General features: G+C 38.7%; 1 protein-coding gene across 9 annotated transcripts in view; it reads right to left on the bottom strand.

Annotated features, from left to right (window-relative positions):
* The window catches only part of CAST (calpastatin), a 111,259-nt gene that overhangs the window by 73,103 nt on the left and 11,707 nt on the right, over nucleotides 1-26,449 (bottom strand). For 8 of the 9 annotated variants that reach the window (XM_072958384.1, XM_072958387.1, XM_015246720.3 and 5 more), the window contains exons 2-3: nucleotides 23,542-23,604; nucleotides 7,279-7,350 (exon numbers count right to left, since the gene is read on the bottom strand). In XM_072958384.1, coding sequence (XP_072814485.1) covers nucleotides 7,279-7,350; nucleotides 23,542-23,604 — 135 coding nt within the window. Of the gene's footprint in view, nucleotides 1-926; nucleotides 1,088-7,278; nucleotides 7,351-23,541; nucleotides 23,605-26,449 lie in introns of those variants that run through there. The other variant, XM_072958390.1, reaches the window with a different exon arrangement.

A 26,449-nucleotide genomic window follows, 5' to 3' on the forward strand; every position in this document is an offset into this window, starting at 1 on the left:
TTAGTCATTAGAAAATAAACTTTCCCCTTTTGAACACTAGATGCCACCCCTTATTGATCTTCCCTGCAATGCAGAGGTTTCCTCTCTAGAAAACAAAACATCTCATATGACATGACTTTCCAGAGCTACTGACTAAGCATTTCCATTCATCTGATATAGGTTTAGGTGGGTTCCTAGAGGACTAGTCAGGGGCTCCAAGGTCCCACCCCTTAAGGAAGCTTCTTCAACTCTCTGCCTCATTTTCTCAAGCTGTAAAATGGGAATAAAGAACTTGCCCCTTAACCCCTTTACCACCGAAGAACGCCAGGACGCTCAGAGAACAGAAGAGATCATTAAATCTCTTTGGAAACACTTTGCATTCTTTAAAGACAGGTACAAAGTACCCCTCCGTGATGTGATCCGACCACAGTCCCAGGCTGTGTTCAAGGAAACAGAACCAAAACATGTCACAACATCTGCCACACCACACCCTGCATGTATCAGGTACATGGCGAGGTTATACACAGTGAGCTCATTCTCTAAAACAGAGGTCATCACAGTGAAGGGGGCAGGGCTAGGGAAAGAGTCTAACTCTCAAGAGAAAAGTGCCAAACCAAATCGACATAGCTGCTGCTTTTCTGCTTTCAGCGTTTTACCCGAGTCACACAAATCCCTGGTTTTGTAACCCTACCCTGTCAGGTCAACAGGCAGCAGCAGTGTCACCGGCAGGCAGGAGGGGTCGACAAGTAACACAAGTTAACTCAGCACCTTCACGGAAGGAAACGGATCTTCAAGGTCAAGATACGAGTGCGAGCGCACGTCCAAGCCCAGGAGCCCGCGGCAGGGTCCGAGCCCGGGCCTCGCAGGGCCGGCGCGGAGGCGGCTCGGGCTGCCCGCCTGGGAAGCAGCCGCAGCCGCGGAGGGAAGCGGCCAGAATCAGTACTCACTCTGCGTCTGGCTTCCGGGCCCAGACACTTCAGCGGGGCCTGGGGGATGTTTGCATTCCGGGTTGGGCTCGGCCCCCGCGGTTTCAGTTCTGAGCCTCCGCCGAACCCGCAGAGAGCGACGCGGCGGGGCGGGCGCGGGACGCTGCGCAGGCTGCTCCCCGCCCTCCTCCGCCCGCCCCCGGCGGCGCCGCCCCGTGAGCCCCGGGCCGCTCGGGCAGGGAGGCGCCCGCTCGGCCGACTCGTCGCGCGGATGGGATCCCGGAGGCTGGCTGCCCTAATAACGCAGCCAGTGATGCAGGCCACCAGCTGATGGCAGAGGTCTGCTGCTCCTAGGCTGTCACCCTTCAGACTCTACGAAAATAAGTGGGCCCTTTGCAAATACACGCCCGCAAACATCTTTAAACTATAAATTAACATTTAGCGTTATATAATGGGTTTTTTTTAAAAAGCAGTTTAACAGAACCAGAATTCTACTGCATTACTGTACATTATACATTATGACTGAAAATTTCAAAATAACTAAGAATGGATTTTAAGCCACTGGATAAAATAAGGATTCATGAATCCTAAATAAATGAATTAATAAATAACTCTATAAGGGAAAAGGGGGACGTTCTTTCTTATAGAAGAATGCCAACTAGTAAATAAAGATTAAGTGATGGGGTTAGAGAAAAGGGTTACAAAATTTCAAAGAAATATGGGAAGCCAACTTTTCCCAAAACCATAAACCAATTACAATACAGACTCTGGATTGTGAGTTTGGGGTGTGAGTGGAGGAGGTGGTGGTGATGGGTGGTTGACGACCAGAAACATCAGGCCTAACTAGTGACAGCTGAGCAGTGACTCAGTGCTGCACCCAGCCAGGGCAGAGATGCCGGCCAGCTGGCATTAAAAAGGTGGAGAGCTCACCTGCACAGCTTTATAACCAAAACCACCGGGCAGTCAAAGCAGGTAGCACCCTCTGACTTCCCCCACAAGGCGTTCTCCACAACCACCTTATTTATTTTCATTTTTCATTTACTTGTGTTAAATAAAGCTGGTAAACAAGAGCCCTTCCAAACTCTAATATTTTATAATTCCCTGAGCAGAAGGCCCTGACTTTATAATTCTTGATGAAAAGGTAGCTTAAAATTGAGGGGGTTTTTTGTTAGTATTTTCTTACCTTTTTTTTTTTTTTAAACTAAAACTCAGCTTATGTGGGTTTCAATGACATTTACTTTTCCTGCGGCAAAAACAGCCCAGGGTGCCTTATTTGGGCCTCTCCCGAAGAGGGAATAGCCCTGGGTCCCACAGCCCCACTGTCAGGCAGCCTCTCTCTCTCTCCCTTGATGGAGGAGAGTATGTCTGTGCTCCTGAAGAGTACAGATGAGTAATTACATTATGAAATACATTTTCCAAAGACTCTTAACCTGCCGGACAGGTAGAAAGGGGCTCCTTTCCTTGGAAATGAAGAGGGACATTACTGCTCCCTGATATGATGTCTATCCCAGTCCCCAAGGCTCATCCTTTCTCCCAGTGTGGCACTCCCATCACCCACATCTGGGTGGTATCTATTACACAGAGTAAATCCTGGATCTTACCTCTTCCCCGCGTTGAATCAGAATTTCTTGGCTTAGAATCAGAGAATCTGCATTTTAATCAGATTCTCTAACCAGTGCTTAGGTGATCTGAGGTACAGGCAGTCTAAACTACCCACAGTCAGCACAATTCAGCATCCCTGCTGCTCAAAATGTGGTTGTCACACCAGCAGCGGCAGCAGCAACTGGGAGCTTGTTAAAAAAAGCAGAAAGACTCACTGCAGACTTCCTGAGTCAGAATCTTCATTTTAATAAAAACCTCACTGATTCTATACACATATTAAAACATAAGAATTACTGCTCTGGATCTTGTTGCCCAAACTTTGGGTATTTGTACACAACCTACCAAATATTTACTTAATATTTTAAAAGTAGATTTACTTTTTAACCATTCATCTAGCCTTGTCTTAAGCAAAACTGTCCATGGGATCATGAGTCTGAAGGGCTAGTTTACTTTGTAAAACACATGAAAATATATGCAGAATTATTAAAATAAAACATGTTTGCCTGCTTAACATACAGAGTCATCTCACTCACGGCATAGGCTCTTTGGGAGAGGCTGACACTGAATGCTGGAATACTTTCCACAACACAGTTTATTCAGCCCCTCACTCATATTATCCACGAGAAAAGTAAGGGCCTGAGAGGAGAGCTGTGCTGCCAAAGGTAACAAAGCAACTTATGGCAGAACCAGGATCAAAACCACAGGACTTCTCTGGTGGGTGCTTACTCCTTTGCAGATCTTCTCACCTCTTCTGTTGAAAGGCCTAATATTGCTAAACAACCTATCATCAATGCTCTCCTCTGGTTCAATCAGGTAATTCTCCTGTTTCCCTCTCTGTAGCGGATATGTCAATGGGATAGCTGCCCACACATTTGAAAACCCCACTACATAGGGGTAGTTTCCCACCTAATCAGTATATGCACTTTTTCAAAGTAGAACAGAGCACTCCCAACTCCAGATTCCCTTGCAGCCGGGCTGAGGCATGTGACCTGAGTTGGCCAATCAGATAGGCCTTACAAGAGTGGGATTGAAAGTGGGCCGGCAAGACATGGAAGCAAACTAAATGTCCATCAGCAGGTGAATGGATAAAGAGGACGTGGGATATATACACAATGGAATACTACTCAGCCATAAAAAATAAAATAATGCCATTTGCAGCAACATGGACTGGTCTGGAAATTGTCATACTAAATAAGCCACAAAGAGAAAAATACTGTATGATATCAGTTATGTGTGGAACCTAAAATAATAATAATAATAATAAATAAATGGACACAAATGAACTTATTTACAAAACAGAGGCAATCTCATAGACACAGAAAACGGGGGGAAAAGGAGTAGGGAGGGATAAATTGGGAGTTCAGGATTTGTAGATACTAACTACTATATGTAAAATAGATAAACAACAAGCTCCTGCTGTATAGCACAGGGAACTATGTTCAATACCTTGTAATAGCCTATAATGAAAAAGAATAAGATATATATATAAATATAAATGAATCACTATGCTGTACACCAGAAATTAACACATTGTAAATTTACCATACTTGAATTAAAAAAAAGAAAGAAAGAAAGAAAGAAAGAAAGAAAGAAAGAAAGAAAGAAAGAAAGCAAGCAAGCAAGCAAGCAAGCAGGTGAAGAGGCTGCTGCCCACCAGCAGATCTGTGCTATTAGGCCTTTCAGTCTTCAAGATTGGCAGTGCCAGAGCTTCACATCTGGTCCTAAATGCAATAGGTGCTAAGCTAGAGTGTCAACAAAGAGAAGCTCCCACGCTGTGGTGGGACATTGTTTCTGGCTGCAAAACTAGATTCCTTCTGTTGGAGCCTTTGTATTTCTCTATGAGCTACCTGCTATCCCTTAAAAAATTCCTTTTTAGCTTGGACTAGTTAGAACAGATTTCAATTGGAACCAATAACTTTAACCAACACATCATAATAGCTGAAGTCTTCTGCAGAGATGTTCCAAATGCAAGTTCAGCCTCGCCTTCCTCACCTGAACAAGTTGGTGGTTACAGCAGAAGTTGCCTGAGAGCTCTTCCAGCCATATAATTGCACGACTGATTATGGATCACAACTATTTTCTTATTGACTTTTATCAGAGTCTGTATATTTCTACAGTCTGATTAGTCCTCATTATTAATTTATCAAAAATTTAATTTTAATCACTAAACATCCTATAATAATTATTTTGAGCTAGAAAAATTTATGCCACTTAAGTGCTTTGGATCCTCCAAGCCCAGAACCACCTGGCAGAAGTGATATTATTTGTGCACACAATTACTGATTTTGTAAGAATTCTCATAAAATGGTTCTGCAACACATGATAATCATTCTAAAATACATAGCTTACACATAGCTTCAAATTAAATATTGAATTTCTAATACAGACTTTAAGGTTTTCTTAATTATAAAATTGCCACTTATTTTGACTTTCAAGTCGAATGTATCTAGAATCAAGAAAACCAGGGCAAATTCTCACTGCCAAATGTATCTACTATTTTGTCATGTCATGTGTCAGAAGAATATTATTTACTTGTGTGTGTTATGATAATTAATTGTGTAATAAAAGGCTTCAAGTGTTCACAAATGCTATTACCCCCAGCTTTTCTAAACAGTGCATGGGAACAGTCATTTTTAAGCGATAAGGATACTGAGCCCTTCCAATCTGGCATCAGAAGAAGAAATAACAAAGTATATATATATGTTCTTTTCTTCTAATACTCTATAAGAGTTAAAGACACAGAAAAGAAGAAATGAAGAATTAAATCCTTGGGAAAACTAATATTCAGGAAACTGGGGAAGGAAATGGAGTCAGGAGACCACAGTGAGAAAGAACAACAGGAGAAAGAAGAATGGAGGCAGCAAAGGGCAACATTTCAGAAGCCAAGGAAAGAATTACAAGCTTGCCAGTAAATACTGAAACATAACTATGTGGCTAACTGTCTCCATCTTCCAGCTACACTCCCTTCCCACAGCTTCCTGAGACAGAGCAGGGTTTGGGGAGGATGGCCAACTTCCTTATGAACTTTCCGCCTCGAAATGATTGGATGATAACTTCCTGTGTGGAAAAACAGATGGAAAAGGACTGTTTCTTACCACTAAGTTCAAGAAAAAAATAACCGAGGGTGGTTTTCCATGAGGTATTGACCCTCCAAGAGTGCAGGTAATGAAAATTCTAGAAACCATTTACAAATGATTCGTTAAATCTCATGAGGTTGGGGTTTTGCTAATGAGGCTGCTCATTTTTAGAGGCGTAATTTAAGTATAAGTTAAAGAAAGGTCTTAATACTATAAAAGATAGGACATGTCTAGAAATCTTTTTTTTTTTTTGAGTTAGAGACCTCCAAACAATAGAGTATGAGGGTTAACAAGGGTGACCACGGCAGATACATTTTCTCAGCACCTATTAAATGCCAGATCCAGGGCTAAGTGTTTTATATATTTTATTTCATTTAAGCTTCTCAGCAGACCTGACAAGAAAGATCCTATCCCCATTTTACAGATGAGGAAACTGAGGCTCAGTAGGGCTAAGTAAACTTGCAATAATAAGTGGCAAAGAGGACACTCGAGTTTGTTTGGCTGAGCAGGCTGTCTCACCTACAGTGAGCATCAGTGCTGTTATGACCCCAACAGCAAAAACAGAATGGCTGAAACAACAGACTCCAGTTTTGAGTCTGTTTTGTTTCAAATATCAACTCACTCTCTGTATTTAAAATTCATAGTCTTTCAATGATTTCTATCTTTTTATCGCCTGGTAGAAAAGGAGATTTGGAAAGGTCTGCAAAACTCACACACTTAATTTGGGGTGCTGGGCTCTGTGCCCAGCCTCTTCTCATTTCTCAGCTGTTTTGGTTTTAGCACTTTTTAGGGGCTTGGAAATCAACCAGGGCTCCAGGAGGCACTAAGATAGGAACTCTTCAACAAGCAAGTAACATACATGAGAAAGTCCATAGACCTCCATAGGAGAGCTACCAGCTTTAAAGGAAAAATGCTATTTACAATAGTTGTCTAGACAGTCCTGAAATAGGTTATGGTTTGTGATAATCTTAGACATACTGGAAGATCACAAGTTGAAATGGGCTGGGCCTATTTTATATAAGGAAAACTACTAGCTAAAATAGCCGCTTATTTTGAAAGCTGACATTTCAGTGATTCTTACATGTTGCAAAGTTTTGAAGTCGTATTACCAAAGAAGGCTCAGTCAGAGCTTACAAGGTCCAGCGTGTCTAGGACCTTGTGTGAACAGGAAACCCGGCTTTGACTCCCACCTCCATCTTACTGGCTTTGTGATCATGTTAAAGTTACTTAAGCTCTCTGAGCCCAGGTTCCCTCAGATATAAAGGAATAATGATTATAAGGTTGTGAGGGGATTATATATGATAATTATATAGCATACTTAGCAGAGAGCCTGGTGTGTTTAATATACATGAGGATAATTTGAATAATTTTCTGAAGAAATGGGAGGACGATATTTCTACTTATGGAATGTACAAAAGTCAAATATTATGTACAGATGTTTGTGATAATGTTCAATATTGTTGGATACTTATTATTATGTGCCAGTCAGAATAACATTTTTGATTTTACTAGGTTTTAAATCATTTAAATCATTATTAAGAAATCACATTCCAACCCCAATTCATCACTGTAAGGATACTTTGTTCAAAAACTTTCAGCAGTATAAGGACACTGTTTGCCTCCCCTATAAGCCCCACCCAATAATGATACACCTGTAGAGGAGGGGGTCTCATCATTTTCAGGAAGTGACTCACCTTGGTGGCCAGGGCTGTTTCACCAGCATGGGTTCTGGAGGGCTGACTGTCCCCGAGGCTTGTTGTTTTTTTCTGAAAATAGAAAATATTACCTTCAAGGGAGGAAGATATCTTAACAATGTAGTCAAGTGCAAATTTTCATATCAATACAAATATCTTTTCAAGCAAAAATCAGACTAACATACTAAGCACACAAAAAAAGAACATGTTTTTCATTTTTTATATCTTTGCCTGAAGATTATATAAATATTAAAAAGAAAGAGTATGTTGAATAAAACTTGCTGTCCTCAAGTTGTAATCTCTTTGTATCCACTGGCTGACCATTCTCAGAGCCCTTCAGGAAGGTCATCGGAACAGCAGGGGGACACATTTTTATAAGATGGTATCTGAGGGCCTTCAGAGGCCTTTGCAGGAGCCCCAGGCTTCCAGGCATCACCTGTAGATGAAACAGTCTCTCCCAAGCATCCGTGCGCTACCATCAACAAAGAGAAGAAAAAACTCCTACACAAATGTGATAGAAATACAAGAGGCTGATAAAAAGTCAGCAACTCGGGCGTGATGTAGGAGATGGCGAAAGGAGGGGATGGCCTCAATCTTATCCAGATCACGAGTCTCCTTTCAAAATATAAGGTGTGTTAACAGCTTCTGATAACGACCGTGTAGACATGGATTCAGTGTAAGGGACTGGACATAAGAAATGAAGACAAGAATACAGCACTGGGGTTATTCATTTCCATCTCATTCTCCATGTCAACCTTATTTTCCAGTGAGGAGACTGACGCCCTGAGAGGTCAGGTCAGTGTCCAGTGTTCCACAGCTGCCCCATACTCCAGCTTTAAGCCTTTGGTCTCAGCTGCAATCAGGGAAAGCCATGTGCCAATCCTGTGCTAATCTTAGCTCCTATTCATACATCAAAACCCACACACCAGACTCTGGCTCATCTGTAAATGAATTCTACTACAACACGTTAGCTAGGATTTGCCCATGAGAATTTAAAAACTTGCTTTTTGGCTGAGTTTTGAAACTATTAAGTTAAAAATAACTATTCAAACTTAATATGCATGCTGATTTTTTATTTTACCTTTTTATCAACTTAAGGTTTACTTTAAAAAAATTACTAATAAATTCAATTATCTTTTAACTCAACTGAGGAAATTAATTTTCCTGTGAGTATGACCTATCAAAGCTTGCCTTGCCCTCTGAGCAGCCTGAATTCCCTAGTCTACAAAGGACTCATTTAGTTTAGCTGAAATGAGAGTAGAATTTGTAAAAATGATCTTCCATTATTTAACATTTATCAAGCCCTTAGTAATGTCAGGCACTTAAAACACACCACCAAAGCTTAGACATACACCAGAGCACAGACCCCTTATTCTCAGATTAGTAACCACACAGATTGTTCTGGCTGATATATGACGTGGCGTTCTCTTCAACTGTGTCTGACTTCGTGCATCCCTCCAGGCATTCACTCACTGGACAGACATTTATTGAACCCTGGCTAGGAGCCTGGTACTACTTCAGGCAATAGGGATATAAAGACCAATTAAACAAACAAAAAGGTCCCATTCTTGTAGTGCTTACATTCCAGTAGGAGGACTCAGACTCTAAGTCAACAAAAACCAAGATGATTTCAGTGAGTGATGAGTACTGATTAAAGACAATAAAAGAGGTTAATGTAAAGAGAGTGGCTGATAAAGGGTTCCTGCAGATGGGAGGGACAAAGAAGTGGCATTTGACTGACACCTGACTGTAAATAAACCCATCATGTAAATAGGTCATGGGGAAGGCAGGCATTCTAGGCAGACAGAGTGGCACATGCAAAGGCCCTGAGGTGGGATGAGTGTGGCAAGTTGGAGGAACAGAAAGTAGTTTGTGCAGCTGAAGCATGGTGGGCACAGGCACACATGGTATGAGATGATACAGAATGCTGAACAAGACATTTAGTCCTAAGTGATGTGGGTTTAGGATGGCCCAACAGTCAGGTATGTTTGGGATCATCAGTTTCTTCCAGGGCATGGCCTGCTTCCTGGCCTTCTCCGGGTATCATTCGGTTCTCAAGAGTCCTCCTTGCCTTCGATGTGTAAAATTCTCAAAGTCCTCTGGCATCACATCACCTTCTGCTTAGTTTTATAGTGTTTTTCTCCCTTCTCCCCCTCACCATCAGCACTGATCCTCAGAAATCCCACTCTGGCCTGGACATGTCTCTCACCTGGCTAGGTCTGCATTTCCACTAACTGTGATAGGGCTGGATCTACCCTCAGACAGAACAGAATTCATTTACTCACAGTAAGGGGGGGAAGCTCTCAAAACAAGCTCATTGGTGTATAATTCTGCATTTGTCCCAACATACATATATACTCTAATATGTAAAAGATTAAGATGTCAAATAAGAACACCAGTCCTTGGATAATTCAAATTTCGAGTTAAACTAGTTTTCTTCATTTCCATAAACCTATAGACTAAAGGCTATTCATCAGATTTTCCCTTGCCATTCAGTCACATTCCTTCTAATATTCATGGGCACGTCTTTGTTTAACTTGAGTTTTACAGAGAGGAAACGACCAGGAACAGCCTGCCCCAAATCCTCTATATCAGGTCACAGGCCTGGCTGAGTCACTCCCTCCATGTGGCCCAGCCTCACTCCTAATGACTGACGGGGTGAAGTTACTGCAACCCTCCACACCAGATTTGCCTCTACTGGACTCGAAGATGTCAAGTGAAGTTCATCTACAGAGAACCTGTGTGATTTCTCCCGCTCAGGTGCAGCCTCCTGAGTATACACAGGCCCTGCTTCCGTGGATTATGAATCCATACCTTTTCCGGAAGCAGCCTCCCCCCACCTCAAAACACACAAAGCAACTTATTTACAAAACAGAAACAGACTCACAGACATAGAAAACAAACTCATGGTTATCAGGAGGGAATGATAAAGGAGGTGGGAAGGGATAGATTGGGTGTTCAAGATTTGCAGATCCTAACTGCTATATAGAGAATAGATAATGCAACAAGTTTATACCGTAGAGCACAGGGAACTATATTCAGTATCTTGTAGTAACCTATAACGGAAAAGAGTATGAAAACGAATATATGTCAGTATATGTATGACTGAAACACTATGCTGTACACCAGAAATTGACACAACATTGTAAACTCACTATACTTCAGTTAAAAAAAAAAAAGGTTCAGAGTCTGCCTGCCAAGAGACCTGCAACACAGGCACCTCTGCTTTGAGCAGACAAGAAGGATAAAGAGCACACAAATTAGATCCATTCTATCTCCAGCTGCAGGAAGACATGAAAGGAATTACTTGCATACCTTATCTGTATGTCTGTTGTGATTCCATAATAAAAACTTTTATTGAATGAATCGGAACTCAAGTCTCAAAAACTGCTTTCAAAGTACAAGTGAAATTCCAAGAGCCAGGCAAAGGGTTGCTGTGTCTTTATCTCCTAAAATCTCAGGAAAGAGCCCCTAAGTGAGGCCTCATGTCATCCTGAGACTTAGTGACTCTGCAAAGAAAAGTGACAAATTCTAAAGGTCCTGCTTTTGGATACGTGTGGCAGGAATCCTGGCTGTACCAAATGCCAGCTGTGGGATTTTGGGCAAGTTTCTGGGCATTTCTAAACACTAATTTTCTCACCTGAAAAATGAGGCTAACCCTACTCATACCTCAGAGAGAGGCTGTGAGGATTAGATCAGATGAGGTGTGGCCTGAAGTCTGTGGCCCACAGGTGGAAACCCCTGCTCTGAAGAGAGAGGCCTGAGGCCTTGAGCAGGGAGCAAAAGGACTGACTCATCTCCCGGGGGCGACCCCGGTGCATCTAATTCTCACTTGTGAGGAGTCTTAGCAGCTGTTGAGAATTTTCTATGAACTTCTGTTATTCACATAATAGAAAAATAATTGTTTCTTCATTGGACAGAAAAAAGTGATTTTTCCTTAGGACTAGCCCTGATTCTAATAATGGACATGGTTAAGTTACTTGGAAACAGTTTGATCCTTTCGAGGCTGGCTTTTAAGCTTTGTTAGGTTGGACAGGAGTAGGAGTAGAATAGGACTCTTTTTTTTTTTTTTCAGTTCAGAGATGATACCCTTCTGAATACTCTACCCCGGGATTCTGACTGGTGGGAGTGTGACCACTGGAGAATACATGAAATTTGAAAGTGCGATGCCCACAGCCAGACACAGCAGGATTACTCAGTAAATGCTAGCAGAGGGGAGCCCAGGACCACCTATGGGGTGGATGCACTCTAATGTGTGCAGCCTTCCAGAGCCAGAGCAACTCCTGCACCAGATGTCAAAGACGACAGCCTCTCTGGACCTTGCTCTGACAGGTCCCACAGGTGCCGACGTTGTCTCGAGGTGAGGTGGGTGGTGCTGGGGGGGGGGTGGATAAGGCCACAGGCTCAGCAAAATCTTCAGGAAAACACATGACCTCAGTGTTTCCGGAGAGTCACAAGGAACTTTTTGAGGTACTACAGGCTGTCGGGCCAGTATATGGCACAGGTGATTTCACAGCCTTTGTTGCATGTTTAAATGTTGGTAGAATATCTGGGAAGCGTTGAAACACATTAGTACATGAACAAAGGAGTAAGGTGGTGATCAGGCTTATGAATGAGAAAAATTTAACAACTCAACTCCAAAACTGTAAATGAAGGAACTTCGTAGTAAATGAAGGAACTTCAGTTTGTAAGCTGGGCCCTATCCTCCTTTCAAATATGGGTGGCTTTCAAGGAGGCTCCTGTCGCTCACAGGAAAGGCACCAGAGAGGAGAGCGGGGAAGAAGAGCTCCAGAGAGCTGCATGTGCATGCCTGTGAGGGCAGCCCATGTCTGGGGAAAGGACACCCAGAAGGAGCAGAGGCACAATCAGGAGGGCTGTTGAGAATTTTCCATGAGCTCTTGTTATTCATATAATAAAAAAAAAATTGTTCCTTCATTGTACTAAAAAAAAAAAGGTCTTTTCCTTAGACGTAGCCCTGATTCTAATAATGGTCAAGAACAAGACATGTTCCCAGCAGTCAGAGTCACTGGGTAGAGGATGCAGAAGGAAATGTTAGTCCTCCTCTAAAGGCTGCTCTGGTCCAGCCAAACGGGGGTGGGGGGGGGATCAAAGTGTTTCCAGGTAACTTAACTGTGTCCCAGAACAAAGCTTAGGAAAACTTAAAGTAACATTAACAGAAAGCACTCAACAATGTAAAATTCACATCTGTTTCTCATCTAATCAAAAATTACAATGCATGCATAGAAGCAGAAAAATATAACTTTATTTTCCATATGTGGGAAAACATAATGTTCAAAAAGCCTAGTATCTTGATTGTAGGGCTGGCCACAAGAACCAACACGTATAATAAAATGGCATAGAACTATATACACATGTTGTACCAATGTCAGTTTCCTAGTTGTGATATTGTACTATAGTTGCAGGAGATGTAACCAAGGGGGAAACTGGGTGAAGGATTTAGGGTACTAACCATAGTATCTTTGTAACTTCCTGGCAATCTATAGTTAATTCAAAATAAAAGGCTTTTTAAAAGTATGTTAAGGAGAGACATAGAAGATATTACAAAGAAACCACCCAAATCAAACTTTTAAAGATAAAAAATACAATGTCTGAGATAAATAATATACTGGGATTCAGAACTGATGAGACATTGAAGAAGAAAAGATTAGTGAACTTGGAGACACAGCAATAGAAACTATCCAAAATGAAACAGAAGGTTAGAGGACAAGGAACAGAGCATTAGCGAGCTGTGGGGCAACTCCAAATGCTAATACATATATAATTGCAGCCTCAAAAGAAGAGAGATGGAGACATTTTTGTCTCCAATATTTGAAGAAATAATGGTCATAACATCTCCAAATTTGATGAAAGCTATAAACCCACCAATCCAAGAAGATAAACAAATACCTACTAAGAGTAAGAGTGAGGGGTGAGGTATGAAGAAAGGGGCAAGCTGGGTTTGATTCCCATCCCCTAAAGACTCCAGTGATGATGAAATCAACCTGTGGGGTGAGATCTCTGCTCCTGCCCCAGCTAAGACACAGTGCCTTTCCCTGCCATGCTGTCAAGAGTTCCTGCAGCCTCAAATCCAATGATTCTCTTCTCCACCCCGACGTGTGAAAAAGGGAGCTGGTCTATCTATCCACCAAAGTCATAGCCCTCAAGCGAAGACAGGCTAAGGATTCTCCAGCTTGCAGTGATCTATAGGTAACAGATCCGATGTTACATGTGATGACATGTTTGAGCATACAAACACACAAGAGCTTCTCCATGAAGTAAACACTGAAGCCCCCAAAGGTTCAACCTGGCAGCTGACACGCTCCACTCATGTAATTGCTCAAGGTATGTTGAATGGTCTTCGGAAACTGCAACACATTATTTGATTATCCTCAGAGGCGAAACAAATATTTATCCTTTGAATATTGATTTAAGTCTTTGAAACTACCGGAAGTTAATCAGATTCATATCTTGTAAATATGAGAAGGCCAGCAAACTAAATAATAGTGACTTAAATGAAAACAAATATTTAGGGGGGAGATGAAACTGTTTTATGTTCTGAATGCAAAAGTGAAATTAGTTTCAGAATTATTTAAACAACGGAAAACATCATAACTATATGTTTTCAGCTTACTACTGAATTTTATTTCACTGATATGAAGTCACCATTTTCTTTTCTGTTGCATACCTCTTGCATACAGAGGCATCTTAAAGTCAGTGTAGGAAAGCTTTGGTCAGAGATTAGTAAATATTTTTTCTTTCTTAGCATTTTCCAATCAATGCATTTTTAGATCACTGGTGCCTTAGACTCGATGAAATGCAGTATTATTCAGCATAAGAACACTATAAATATATATGTTTTGACATATTTGTTGACAAATCAGTTCCATTATTTAATAGTCACCAAATAAAATGAAAAGAAATATTGTGCTTCCACATGAAAACACATGCTTTATTGGATAACAGCATTTACAAAAAGATTGTCTTTCAAAGGGGAGGCAGATTCTCCAACACTAGCAATTATAAAGCTGTGACTCTTACTTGAAAATGTTCTTTGACACCATGGTTGTAAATAGTCTACAAACAAGTCTACAAATAGTTGCTTTTACTACCAAAGAAGTACACATGGGTGCTACCACAAATGCAATTTGGTAAATGGGATATATTAGTCTTCTGGGAAGCACCAATAAATAGGTCATAATGATGAGTCTTATCATTAACTCACAACCTTATGTAGAAATTCACTCAGTGAATGAAACATCCCACCCACATTGGCTTTAGTAACACACGGCATGGTGGCCACTATGGGGAATTTGTTTTTTTCTGATTACTCAGCGCCATTCATCAACTCCGGGTGAAGTCCCTGAGGTGGTCTAATTGAAGTCTTTCTAGTTTCGAGGTGGCTGTGCTGACTCGGAGTCAGGAGAACACTATCTTTCTCTGGCTTTACCTCTGCTGCAACTTTGCTTCCCTCCCTGCCTCGTTTCCTGTCCTCAAGAGGGAATGGCTGTCACCACACTGTCTCACATTTTAGATCCAAGGGGATGCAAATGATTTAACCTTGCTTTACGATCTTCTTGAGTGAAAAGAGGGTATAACACAAGGAAGAAAGAAGGAGTTACAGAAATGAGTTACAAAAATTGACAATAGTAGTAAGAAAGTCTATGGAGTTGGCCTTAGGCAGAAGTCTTAAAATAGGCAATTTTATAAACAGTATTGGATACTAGTTAAAAGTATAGACTCTGGAAAATAAGTTCCATCCTGGGCTCCACTATTACATAACTATGTGCCCTTGGGCAGATTATTTAATCAGGCTGCACCTCAATTTCCTCATCAGGAAAATGGGGTCATTGTAAGGTGTGTGTGTGTGTGTGTGTGTGTGTGTGTACAGTGCCTATAAATATGTTAGCTATCATTATCAAGTGACCGCTAGTTCTCTACTACCTTAACCAAATCTATAAAAAGAGTGCTTACATAATTCACTTCCCCTTTTATTAAACTACTTCTCTGCAAGATGTTAATAATTAATAGATTATTCCTCCTAGTAATAGCTACGATTTAAAAGAAGACCCAAGGGAAGGCAATGCTTAACTCAAAGGTTAAGGACATTGCTAGTGGTGGAATTTCAGACATCAGCAACTGGGAAAACATTATTCGATGATGCGTCCCAAATGCAGCTACCAGATAAGGTCGCTCCCAGCCCCAGGAGTGGAGGTGGTGTGTATCTCTAAACCTCTTTAAGTTGTATGTCACTTTTTTTTTTTGTTGCACTTTTGTATTCACATATGTGTGATCTTTTCAGGAGAAAAGAACAGTTTTCATCAGACTCTGAAGGGACCATGAACTAAAAATATTTAACTGTCCTTACCCTCTAAGCTGCCTTAGTGCTTAAATACTGATTCTCTGTCTATATCAAAGAGATGCACTTCTAGTCAAACACATGTACACACACGCATACATATGCACACACACATATACACATGGCAGCAGCAGCAGCCTTACTCTGGAAGCAACTTTTGTGGGTCCCAAAGGAAAAAGACTCACATGTAAAACACTTCTCCCTTTAAGGCCTGGCAGAAGATGCATAGGTTTAGTCCTGATCATTGTTAAAACACCCTCTTCCATTATTCTTTTATTATCTATGGTGTTTATTGTTTTATTCCTTCTAATTTAAAAAATACATTTAGAATAAAGAAAAAAGAGAAGAAATTGTAAATTTCTCCAAGTCCTGCCAATCAAGACAACGACTTTGTTATTTTTCTATTTTTATGCAAATACAAAAAATAAGCACAAAATATTAAATACATGGAATTGTTGGTCTTTTGTCTTTTTTTTTCCCGCCCAACATAAACACTCTCCTCCATTGATAAATGCTCTTCAAAGCATGGTGTTGAAGATGCCTTTGTCACCACAGTCTGTGCTGTATTTTCACCAATTCATTACAGCTGTACGTTTGCTTCTCCCCTAGCTTGTTATTATAAATAAAGCTACAGTCATGGAGTACACCTGCAATTATGTACTTGGAACAAATTCCTAGAATTAGAATTTCTGGGTCAAGAAGATTTAATTGTTTTTCTTATTCATGACTCTCAGTCACTTATTCCATATTCCTCAATATCATTTATGTTTTCATTAAAGGAAAAGTTTAATCATATTCCTAAAATTTCCAATCCTATAATTTGTAAGTTTTCAAATATTTGAAGAAAATTTATGTAAAAAGTCAAAATCAAGCCTCTTTCTTCTTAAAACACACACAAACACACAAACTCCTAACATATGCTTATTCAGGAAGACAAAGTCAACAAAGTATTATCACTGCTGAGACAAGAAACATCCCAGCTGAACACTACAGCAGCAAGGAATTTCCTCCTTTTACCACTGGGTGTCCCCTGAACTGCATGTTTCACAGGCAGCTATCACCACAGCATATCTAACAAGTATCACAGCAACCTCTCATCTTACAGCTGGTACTAAGAACCCTCATTATCTTGTAAATGCATTATTTTTAAAATTACACAGTCATTCAACTTTCTATTCAGCTTTCATTTTTCAGTGAAATAGATGTATGGTTTCAGACTGTACTGAGTGTACTCAGTTTTTTAAGAAAGTAATCAGAAAAAAAAGTAATAAAATTGTATGCAGAGAAGTAATTTGTATCCCAAGCACTAAGTGAAACCACAATTGTAATGTGAATGAGATCACTTTAGCACTCAGTTTCCTGTAAAAAAAAAAAGTTTTCTTTAAGATTGTATTTGCAGAATTCAGAGTGATATATGTCTGGAATGTACTAAAGTCCAAAAATCCTGCATCTTGAGCTCAAGTTAGACCACTTGGGAATCAGAGACTTGATCTGCAAAAGAAAGAGGCCAGGGTGCCAACCTGAATGTGAAAAAACAACCAGGAAGTCTACAGTCCTAATGATTAAGATAAACACATGCTTAGAATTCACTCCTAAGTTCTTTCCAAATAATGTCTTTCTTTTTTGATACTGTTCAATTAATAAATGAATCCATTTACCTATAAACAATTGGCAAACAATTCAAGAAATCTGTAGTATGTGATGCCTCTTGGTCACACCTCTTTTTTGTATTAATAAACACTGATTTCAACTATTTTTTTTCTTTATCTGATGTTCATTACATAAACCCGTGTACACTGGAAGAGTCATCTATGAAGAATCTCCACTCACTTAGCACCGTCTCAATCAGAACAAATAGCTCCCAAGGGGATCTACAGTATCCCAATCTCCAAACAAGGGCCTTTCCTCAGCCCCCACAATCCTGGAACTCTTATCAGCCTAGACCCTTCCTCCAGCCTCCCTACTGACCACATTGCAACAATCAGGTTCCCCTACCCCTTTAATTTTTGTCCTGAATTTTAAAAACTTCCTGCATTTTTCTCAGAAATTCAACCTGAATACATCTTAGGATAAATAGGCTGTTTGAATGTCTGGTATTTTAACTGTGGGTTTTTGTTTTAACTTTTTTCTTTTATTATTCTTTTTTTAATTGAAGTACAGTTAACTTATAATGTGTTAGTTTCTGTTTAACAGCATAGTGATTCAGTTACACATATATATATTCTTTTTCATTAAAGGCTATTACAAGATATTAAATATAGTCCCCTGTGCTATAAAGTAGGACCTTGTTGTTTATCTATTTGATATATAGTAGTTTGTCTCTGTTAGTCCCAAACTCTTAATTTATCCCTCCCCATCCCCTTCCCCTTTGGTAACTATAAATTTGTTTTCTATGTGTGTGTCTCTCTCTGTTTTGTAAATAAATTCATTTGTATGGTTTTTTTTTTAGATCCCCCCCATAGTTCATTAACTGTAGGTTTTGAACTTAAATTCAAGGATTGCTCATGAAGACCCATATGGTAGGATTCACACGAGAAAATACTAATTCTAGTACCTATGGAAACAAGTTTCATCCACTGAAAAGGCAAGTGATAACTGAAATTATGTCACAATGACATACACACAGAAGGAGGCAAATGCACCAAAACCACACAGAGAAATCCCAGAGGAAACACAGAATGTCTGTGATGGTTAATTATCTCCAAACTCGTAAACCTCAAGCCCCTCTGCTGAACCTCATGAGGAGCTACATACAATTAATAAGAACAGAGCGTGAAATGGAAGCTGCTTTCACAGGGTAAACCTGAAGAAAACTAGAAAAGAGGAGATTTGATTCAAGAATCTGAACAGTATCATTATGAGATGACCCAGGAACCCCTAGTATAAATTAATCTCACTAGCAGTTTCTACTCATCTACTCACAGAAGAGGACAGAATTTTACCAAACCACAAAAGAAGTCAGGGAATTGCCAAAATCTAGGCAAAATCTCCACTCTAATTGTAACAGAGTGAGACAAAAGGAGAAGCAAGGGGAGATTAGGTTAGAGAGGGGTACAATGAAACAGGAAAAATAGGCAAACTTTAAACCTCTGTCAAAAGTTTCAAGGAGCAGAATTTAAATGACAGAACAAAAATATGGGGGGATAAACTTCAGAAACTCTCCCAGAACACAAAGGTAAAAGTCAAAGACGAAACTGAGGCATGTGATTAATGAATGTCTAGTCTCAGAATTATACGTATGTTTAAAAAGAAACAAAAAAACTAAAATAAGAGCAATAATTAAATAATAGACATTTCAGGAAAAAAAATTAATAGAAAAACACACATACACACACATATTGCAAATCCTGGAAATTTTAAAAAATTGTAAGAATAAAAGAAAAAGAAATCATATATGCACCAAAGCAGGAAAAACAAGATTACTTAGAAGAAAAAAAAAGTAGGCTTCCCCAGACATCTTCTCTATAGCACAAAAAGTCAGAAAACCATGGAACAACAGAACTGTTACCCCAAACTGTACAATGTTGCACTAATTTCTTGTGTGAAGCCAGCAGAAAGGCATGCTTAGGATCCACACAGATGCACAAAATCGTCATCCATGCTCCCTCGCTAAGAAAAAATTATCTTAAAAATATTCTAGTCAATGAAGAAACAAATCCAAAAAAAAAAAAACAAAACAAAAAAGAAAAGAAACAAATCCAAATTTAAAACAAAAAAAAATGAGGAAACCACAGTCGAAAAGGATTCTGAGACTTCCTTTAGTGAGTTTAACCTTCCAAATCAGGCACCCAGCTGATTTCGGATCTCCTGGGAAGCCAGGTGGCGGGACTGCCCCTGGGGCCCCTCTGCAGCTTTGCCTCCTCCTGGGCACTGGGATGTCGGGCCACAATCAACTCCCCACAAGTAAAATGAACAAGAGACTGCAATGACCTGTCATCCCTTAAAACAGTGTTTGCTGTGATACTCTTCCAGAACTTGCTAAGGACAGCTATACCACTTGCTGGTGGGAACACCATCCTAGAAGACTTCTTGAACAAGAAACATGTTTTCCTTTCTCTGACACACAGCACAAAATAATGACCAGATTCAATACTATATTAAAAGCCAAGGTGCTTACATAATGACTTTCTATGTATTTAAAAGCCACACACAATGATGACTCTTTTTGACTGGAAAAGATTTATCTATCACAAAGAACACTATTTATTGTTTTTAATCTAGGCCCTATTAGTAAATGTTCCTTTGTTTTCACAGCTTAAATATATACACATGGAAAATACTACAAGATGGAAATAGTGACCATCTCTCTAGGGGCTAGCATTCTAGATAATGTTTTTTTCTTTAAAATTTTTGTACTTTCTGAGTTTTCTTCAATGGTTATGTCTTAGCTGTATGGTCATTAAAAAGTTACTAAAATCAGTATACATAATAATTATGAACACACTATTACCACATTAATTTGAGAATACCCACAAAATTTTGCAGCAATCATTGTAACTTAAGTGGTGAGACTGGGTAATATTTTTGTTTTTCACAAGTACATATTACCTTTGTGATTAACAGAAGACTAATTTCATCAAGAGAAAAAATGTTAGAAAGAAATTTAAAATGTTGGAGTCATTCAGTACTTAATCCATGCACTTCAGAAGGAGGAAAGGTAAGCACTAAGGAAAAGAATGCCACCAATTCTATTACAGTAAAGAAAATTTATCAAATATCCTTTCCTTTAAGGCACAGTTTCTATTCTATTTATCTCCTTTTCTTTACCCATAAAAATATATCCATTACTAAATTTGAAATTCTTAAAACTGGCTCTGTGAGATCATGCCTATCACATGCTTTCAATTCCATTCCTCAGGACTTCACTGAAATACACTGCTAAAACTCTCACACTCCCCCACAGGGGCCAGATGTGTCAGTCAAATACTTTAAATAGATTTGATTGCAGGTCTGGAAAGGCTACTTCATTCCACTCTATTTAAAGGTGCTGATAAATGTTTTCATTTTTCTTTTTCCTGCTCTCTAGTCATTTTATCTTTGGCTTTTTAGTCCATGAAACTTAAGGTCTTATAATTCTTCTACATCTGAGAAGGACTTAACAAATTCATAATCATTGGTATAAACAACAACAACAAAATACATTCTCATAGACACTTAATTCCATTCTCAAGCATCTATATTGCAAATGCAATATGACAAATGATATTGTAGTTGTAAGAGTCTATTAAAATTACTGCAGACATCCTGGGATCAGTTAGTGGCTCTATCTGAGTAATAGTCCAGACAAGTAAGAACTATTTATGACGGCAGGAGAAAAAGAGTTCTAAAATATACATAGCTACATTCATCCTCAGATATTTTTACAAATGACAGTATAATGATGGTTCTTGCCTAACCCTGCTCATTTTTCGCTCCTGGTTGTATCTTCCTGAAGTCCTCTGGACCCTTTTTCTTGCATCACCAAATGAAATGCAGCAGAGCAATAAAAGGAGAAGGGAAAAACAACATAGAAAGCATAGAAAGCAAATTTTCAAAATGATGTTGTTTCAAAGCTTGGATTTGTCCTTGGAAGTCTAACCAGTAGGTCTGCATATGCTTGGGGACATGTTATTTAACCTTTGGAGGTACATGCTAGTTTGAAAATGGATTACCAAAAGCCCAAACTAAGCTTAATCTCACTTCTAGTTCAACAGAGCAATAGGTAAGAAAATTTGGGGAGAAAGAATCAGTTTGGGGAAATCTTTCTCTAGTAATCCTAAGAAAAGAGGATGGTAACTGACTGTAGATGGCAGGCAGGGCAGATTACAAATCCAGATTGCACATGGTTTTATAATCATGAACATAAAAGCTAAAATAATATCTAACTCAGGATGGTTTCCTTGAACTGTCTCCAAGGCCATGATATCTCATTAATGCCTTATCTGCACATCATAAAGAATTATAGACTCTTTAGAGACAGACCATATTGGAAATAATTCTACTACCAAATTGTCCCACTGACGTATCTGTCCACCCTATCAAACAGATATGGGAAGGATTTGGTGATATAATAAACAATGTTCAATCTCAGACTACAGGAGTCTCAGCAGTGATTTACAGCCTCTGTTTCCTCTTGGCCCTTGCTGGCTGGGACAGAGCAGAACACACCTATACGGCCAGGCTCCGGCACCAGTGCAGGAGCTGTAAATTTGAATTTCTCAGAAAGTGTTATGAAACAATGTCACACATGCTTGAACTGCTGATAAAGAAAAGGAAAAGCTCAGCCTTTCAGTTTCAATGAACTGAAAGTACGGTCATTATACTGACACAGAAATCTTGAATTCTCCCCCAGCTGCGTTTCTAACAGCGCTACTTCTCAGGTTTTCTCAAGCCCTTTATAAATATGAAAATATCACACTTTATACTCCATGTATTATAAAAAGACCTAACACTGGGCTAGTGTTGTTGCCTTAACCAACAATGCCTGTGCATTCAAGGCATAATATTTAAGCTTCCACATAATAACATAATTGTTAAGAATAATCCTGTAATAACTAGGTCACTATCTACTTGATTGTACTGGAAGAGAAGATTTCCTTTTTTGTGCAAATAGCTTAAACTTGATTAATATTAATAGAGAGTAACATCTGAAAACATTATTTCCTGGTCTGGAGAATAAAGAAGCACTATAGTTTTCAAACTAGAAAATATTTGATAGATAACTTATCCCAGAATATATTTAGAGTAGGGTCAATACAGGAACTTAGCACAGATTTTCATGCTAGTAAAAGGGTAAAAATGTAGTTTTTCATATGGAAATTTATTTTTTAATAATTTAACCAAGAAACAGGATAATCTTAATGAAAGTTTACTTTTACTTTGTAAAGAAATATTTGCCTCCCATGGGCATAGAAAATGCACTACAAATTTGCATGGTGAGAAATCATCTAAATTATGTTTCCATGGGTGTTGGTAATGGAAACAACAGTAGATAGATGAGGACCAAACCTTAGTGCAGAATCCATAGCAGGTTCTAGTCATACTGGCCTCCTTCATATTGAATATATTGAAATACAATGAACATGTCAAAACTGCAGAAAATAAGCAGAAGGAGGGGCTAGACTTCTGGAAACATGTTCATAATATGGAAAAAAATAAAATGATCACTCTATGTTCTCTAAATTTCCACATAACTTTGAGGACCTGGCTGTTTTACCAACTGGAAATGATAATAATGATGTCTATTGAATGAAGATGAACGTTCAACTGAGATTTAAAATGTCACAAGCAGCAAAAGGAAGGCAAGCCCAGTACCCTTTTGAAGCACAGCACTCTCACATGACCCCTCCATGGAGATGAGGCCACAGTGCTGACCGCACACATAACGGTGCACCACTGTTCAGTGAAAGGAGAAATCCACAAGCTCAAAGAACACCCACGTCAAAGTGAGGAGATTTGGTTTTACTAGTATTTCCACAGAATGGGTCCAAATAAAAAAGTTCTTTCTCTCTTCCTTTTGTTTATGAACTTGAATGACTGGTTTAATCTAGGTTACCACTGTCCTTTCATGGCGACTCTCATTTAAAAAAAAAAAAAGATTTCTTTTTCCACTAGAGATTTGGTTTCCCTTCCTAAATGTTTTGTTCACCAACAAAACAGTTAAGATTCACCAACTCCTATGAAGAAAATACCTTAACTAACTGAGTTCTATTTCTAAATGGAAGCTATATCTAGAGTTTCCTTTCCTGGGAACACTATTTTTTATTTATTTTTAATGATTTCCACTTACGGTCTTGAATCAAATCTTAGCTAAAACTAAATTTGCCAATATTCCTGCAGGATATATTTGCTGCCTCATTATTTATTTCAAGACAGAATTTACAATTTAAAAGCAAGAGACAATGAAAACCTAGTACTGTGGAAATTACCTCATCCGATCCTTTCTTTTCTCCTGTCTTGGAAGGCGATCTGCTGGTTTTTCCATGGGCATGCTATAAAAATATTAAAGAAAGATAATGTTTAATAGAGGGAGGTGATACAAGATAATATAATAGTGACTTTAATCCCAAAGGACTAAATACATAGGCTATAAAAACAAAGACCCCTTTAATCTTCCTCCTGAGAATGTTGATAATTCTACACCGACGTAGGTGGCCTTCAAAAATTAAGGGAAGCTCCAGACATTCATTTGGGATGTAGAAAGTCAGTCTGTAATTAGCCAGACGCAGATCTGATGGTGATGCCAAGGCGGCATCTCGTCTCCTACAAAATGCCTCGTGGAATTTTAAAGCACAAATTGCCAGCATGGGAGACATTTGGTTCCTCATGAAGATGAGACGTCTGAGAAACATGCTGAGCCTAAAGCCATTTTAAGCCTTAGTTCAGCCTAAGCTCAAGGAAAGATGACCACTTGTCAACCATCACCTCCAATGGTTCTTGGGAATTCTCTGGAGTCCTTCCATGTGAGTATTCACCAATGCAGAAAAATAGGCCCTGTATTGGAAGGACCAAACCTGAAACTTGCATTTACTATGGCTTTAAAATTTCATTGTGTCCACAAACAGAATCATTTTTCCCACAAGGACACTAGGGATAAATGCAAATATTTTTTATGTAGCACATACAAGCTTCAAGGAGCTTATATGTTCATTTGTTTTGATAATAAGATAAAAGAAGCCATGAAAATTATTGCATTTCTTTGATAAATGGAAAAAAAAATAACACTGCATGTTCCTGAAAAGAGGGTACAAAGAATTATTTCATTTCTTGCACATTGTGGGAAATAAGAAAATAAAAAGCTCGCCATTGAGTTCAATTCCAATCACGTTCAGTTAAACTGAAACATAAAATCCCATTACGTTCCCTAAAGCAGAATCATAACCTGAATATGTAGACCATTTAAATTATTTGAAATAAGAAGAATGTCAATGGTAATAATAATCATTTATATTATTATTATTTACAAGGCACTTTCATATACTTTTTTATTTGATTAAAAAAAAAAGAGGCTCATGTGATTTCATGGATGAAAAAAACTAAGAATAAAATTTACGGGATTGTGCTTTCCACAAGGACACAAACCTAGTAAATGAGACAAATTTTCAAAGCAGATTTTCTGACTTAAAATCTTCTGTTCAACATACCATGACAAATGAAATAAGATAACGTTTCCTTCAATTATATCAACAGACAGTTCAGTGGAAAAACAAAAGGCCAAGGAATATTAGACATGTGGCTAAAATATTCCAATAGTTCTTTGTATAAAAAACTAGAAAGAAATCACTTTCATGAATGGAAAATTCTTCCTTCAATGAAAGACTCTCATGGAATAGTGGGTAGACGCCACAGAAAAGAAGGCAGAATGCAACAGCTCGGTGAGTGAAGCCCTCTGCAGGGCCTGTTTCACCCAGATGTCCTAGTCAAGAATTTGTCCACAGTGACAAGCAGTCAGTAGTGAGTAATTAATGACTCTTGATAGAAAAGGGAGCCATTTAAAAGCCTACATATGTATCACAGTTAGATGGTATAAGTTTTAGAATAACTGGTGAACAAAAGATTCTTAAAGACCAGATTAAGGGGAAGAATTATTCAACATTTGGAGACAGAATTTGAGAGGGACGGGCCTACAATGACAGAGACTGATGCAATCTGTCTCCTTTCAGAACTGGTAGGTTCAGAATCATGATATCACATTCATTTCTTATCTCCAATTCCGTATCTTTTTCAGCTTTGATATAGGTAACACATAATAACAATTTCCACTGCTTAACTGAGCGTACGGTTTTGAATGCCTCATTTACTTGTAGGAAGTATGATTATTCCATTTTACAAGTGAGAAAACTTAAAGAGCAACTCGCTCTTGTCTGGGGCAGGGCTCCATGTTCTCCTCACGGTCCCACTGCGCTTCCTGCTCCTGTGACAAATGTATATTACAATTTACTATCCTATAGTAAACACACAAACAACCTTTTCTCTCTAAAATATAGGTATATAAATGTTTTTCTTTACAATAGTTTAAAAAGTTGTTTCCTGGTGGTGTTTCAAAACTGCAGTTCTTCGGATGAACAATCATCATCAGTTACTTGCTTCCATTGAAACCCTCAAAATGCCTCACAATTATGTAGGTTCCAAATAATAGTTTGAGAAGGATATATAGAGTAAATGCTTTTTAAAATGTAGAGTTATAATGACAACTTATAAAAATTATAAGAGTTGTTATTTTGTAATTTCAAAAGAAATATTTGCTCTCAATGGAAAGATTTTCAAAATACACACAAGTATAACGACACAATAAAAATCACATAACCAAATGGCAATTTTTTTTAGGAACTGTATAGACTGTTTTTCCAGATTTTCTATAACCTGGCTTTTTAATTATAAAATTTTTCTAATATACATACAAGTTAAAGGAATAACACAATGAATGTCGGTCGTCCCACCACCTAGATTCAAAAACTATTAACACGGTTGCCATATATTGCCACGTTTGCATATACTATAGATACATAGATCTACATATTGCCACGTTTGCATATACTATAGATACCTAGATCTACCTATATTTGTACGTGTACCTGAATTTGAAAGTAAACTGCAGAGATCCTGAAACTTTACCCCTAAACATTCACCAAGCATCTTCTTAAATTGAGGACTTCTTCCTATATAACTATATCATCACTCCAAGAGAATTAACAAGAATTACCTAAGACTATTCATTTTCCAGTAAATAGCAACTTTATAAATAAATCACTGTCCTGACTATTTCTTGGGGCTTATTCAATATTCAATAGTCTATGAATAATATAAAATCAGTTATGTCTTTTCAATGAGAAAGAT

Source organism: Vicugna pacos, chromosome 3, assembly GCF_048564905.1.
Source record: "Vicugna pacos chromosome 3, VicPac4, whole genome shotgun sequence".
Taxonomy (NCBI): domain Eukaryota; kingdom Metazoa; phylum Chordata; class Mammalia; order Artiodactyla; family Camelidae; genus Vicugna; species Vicugna pacos.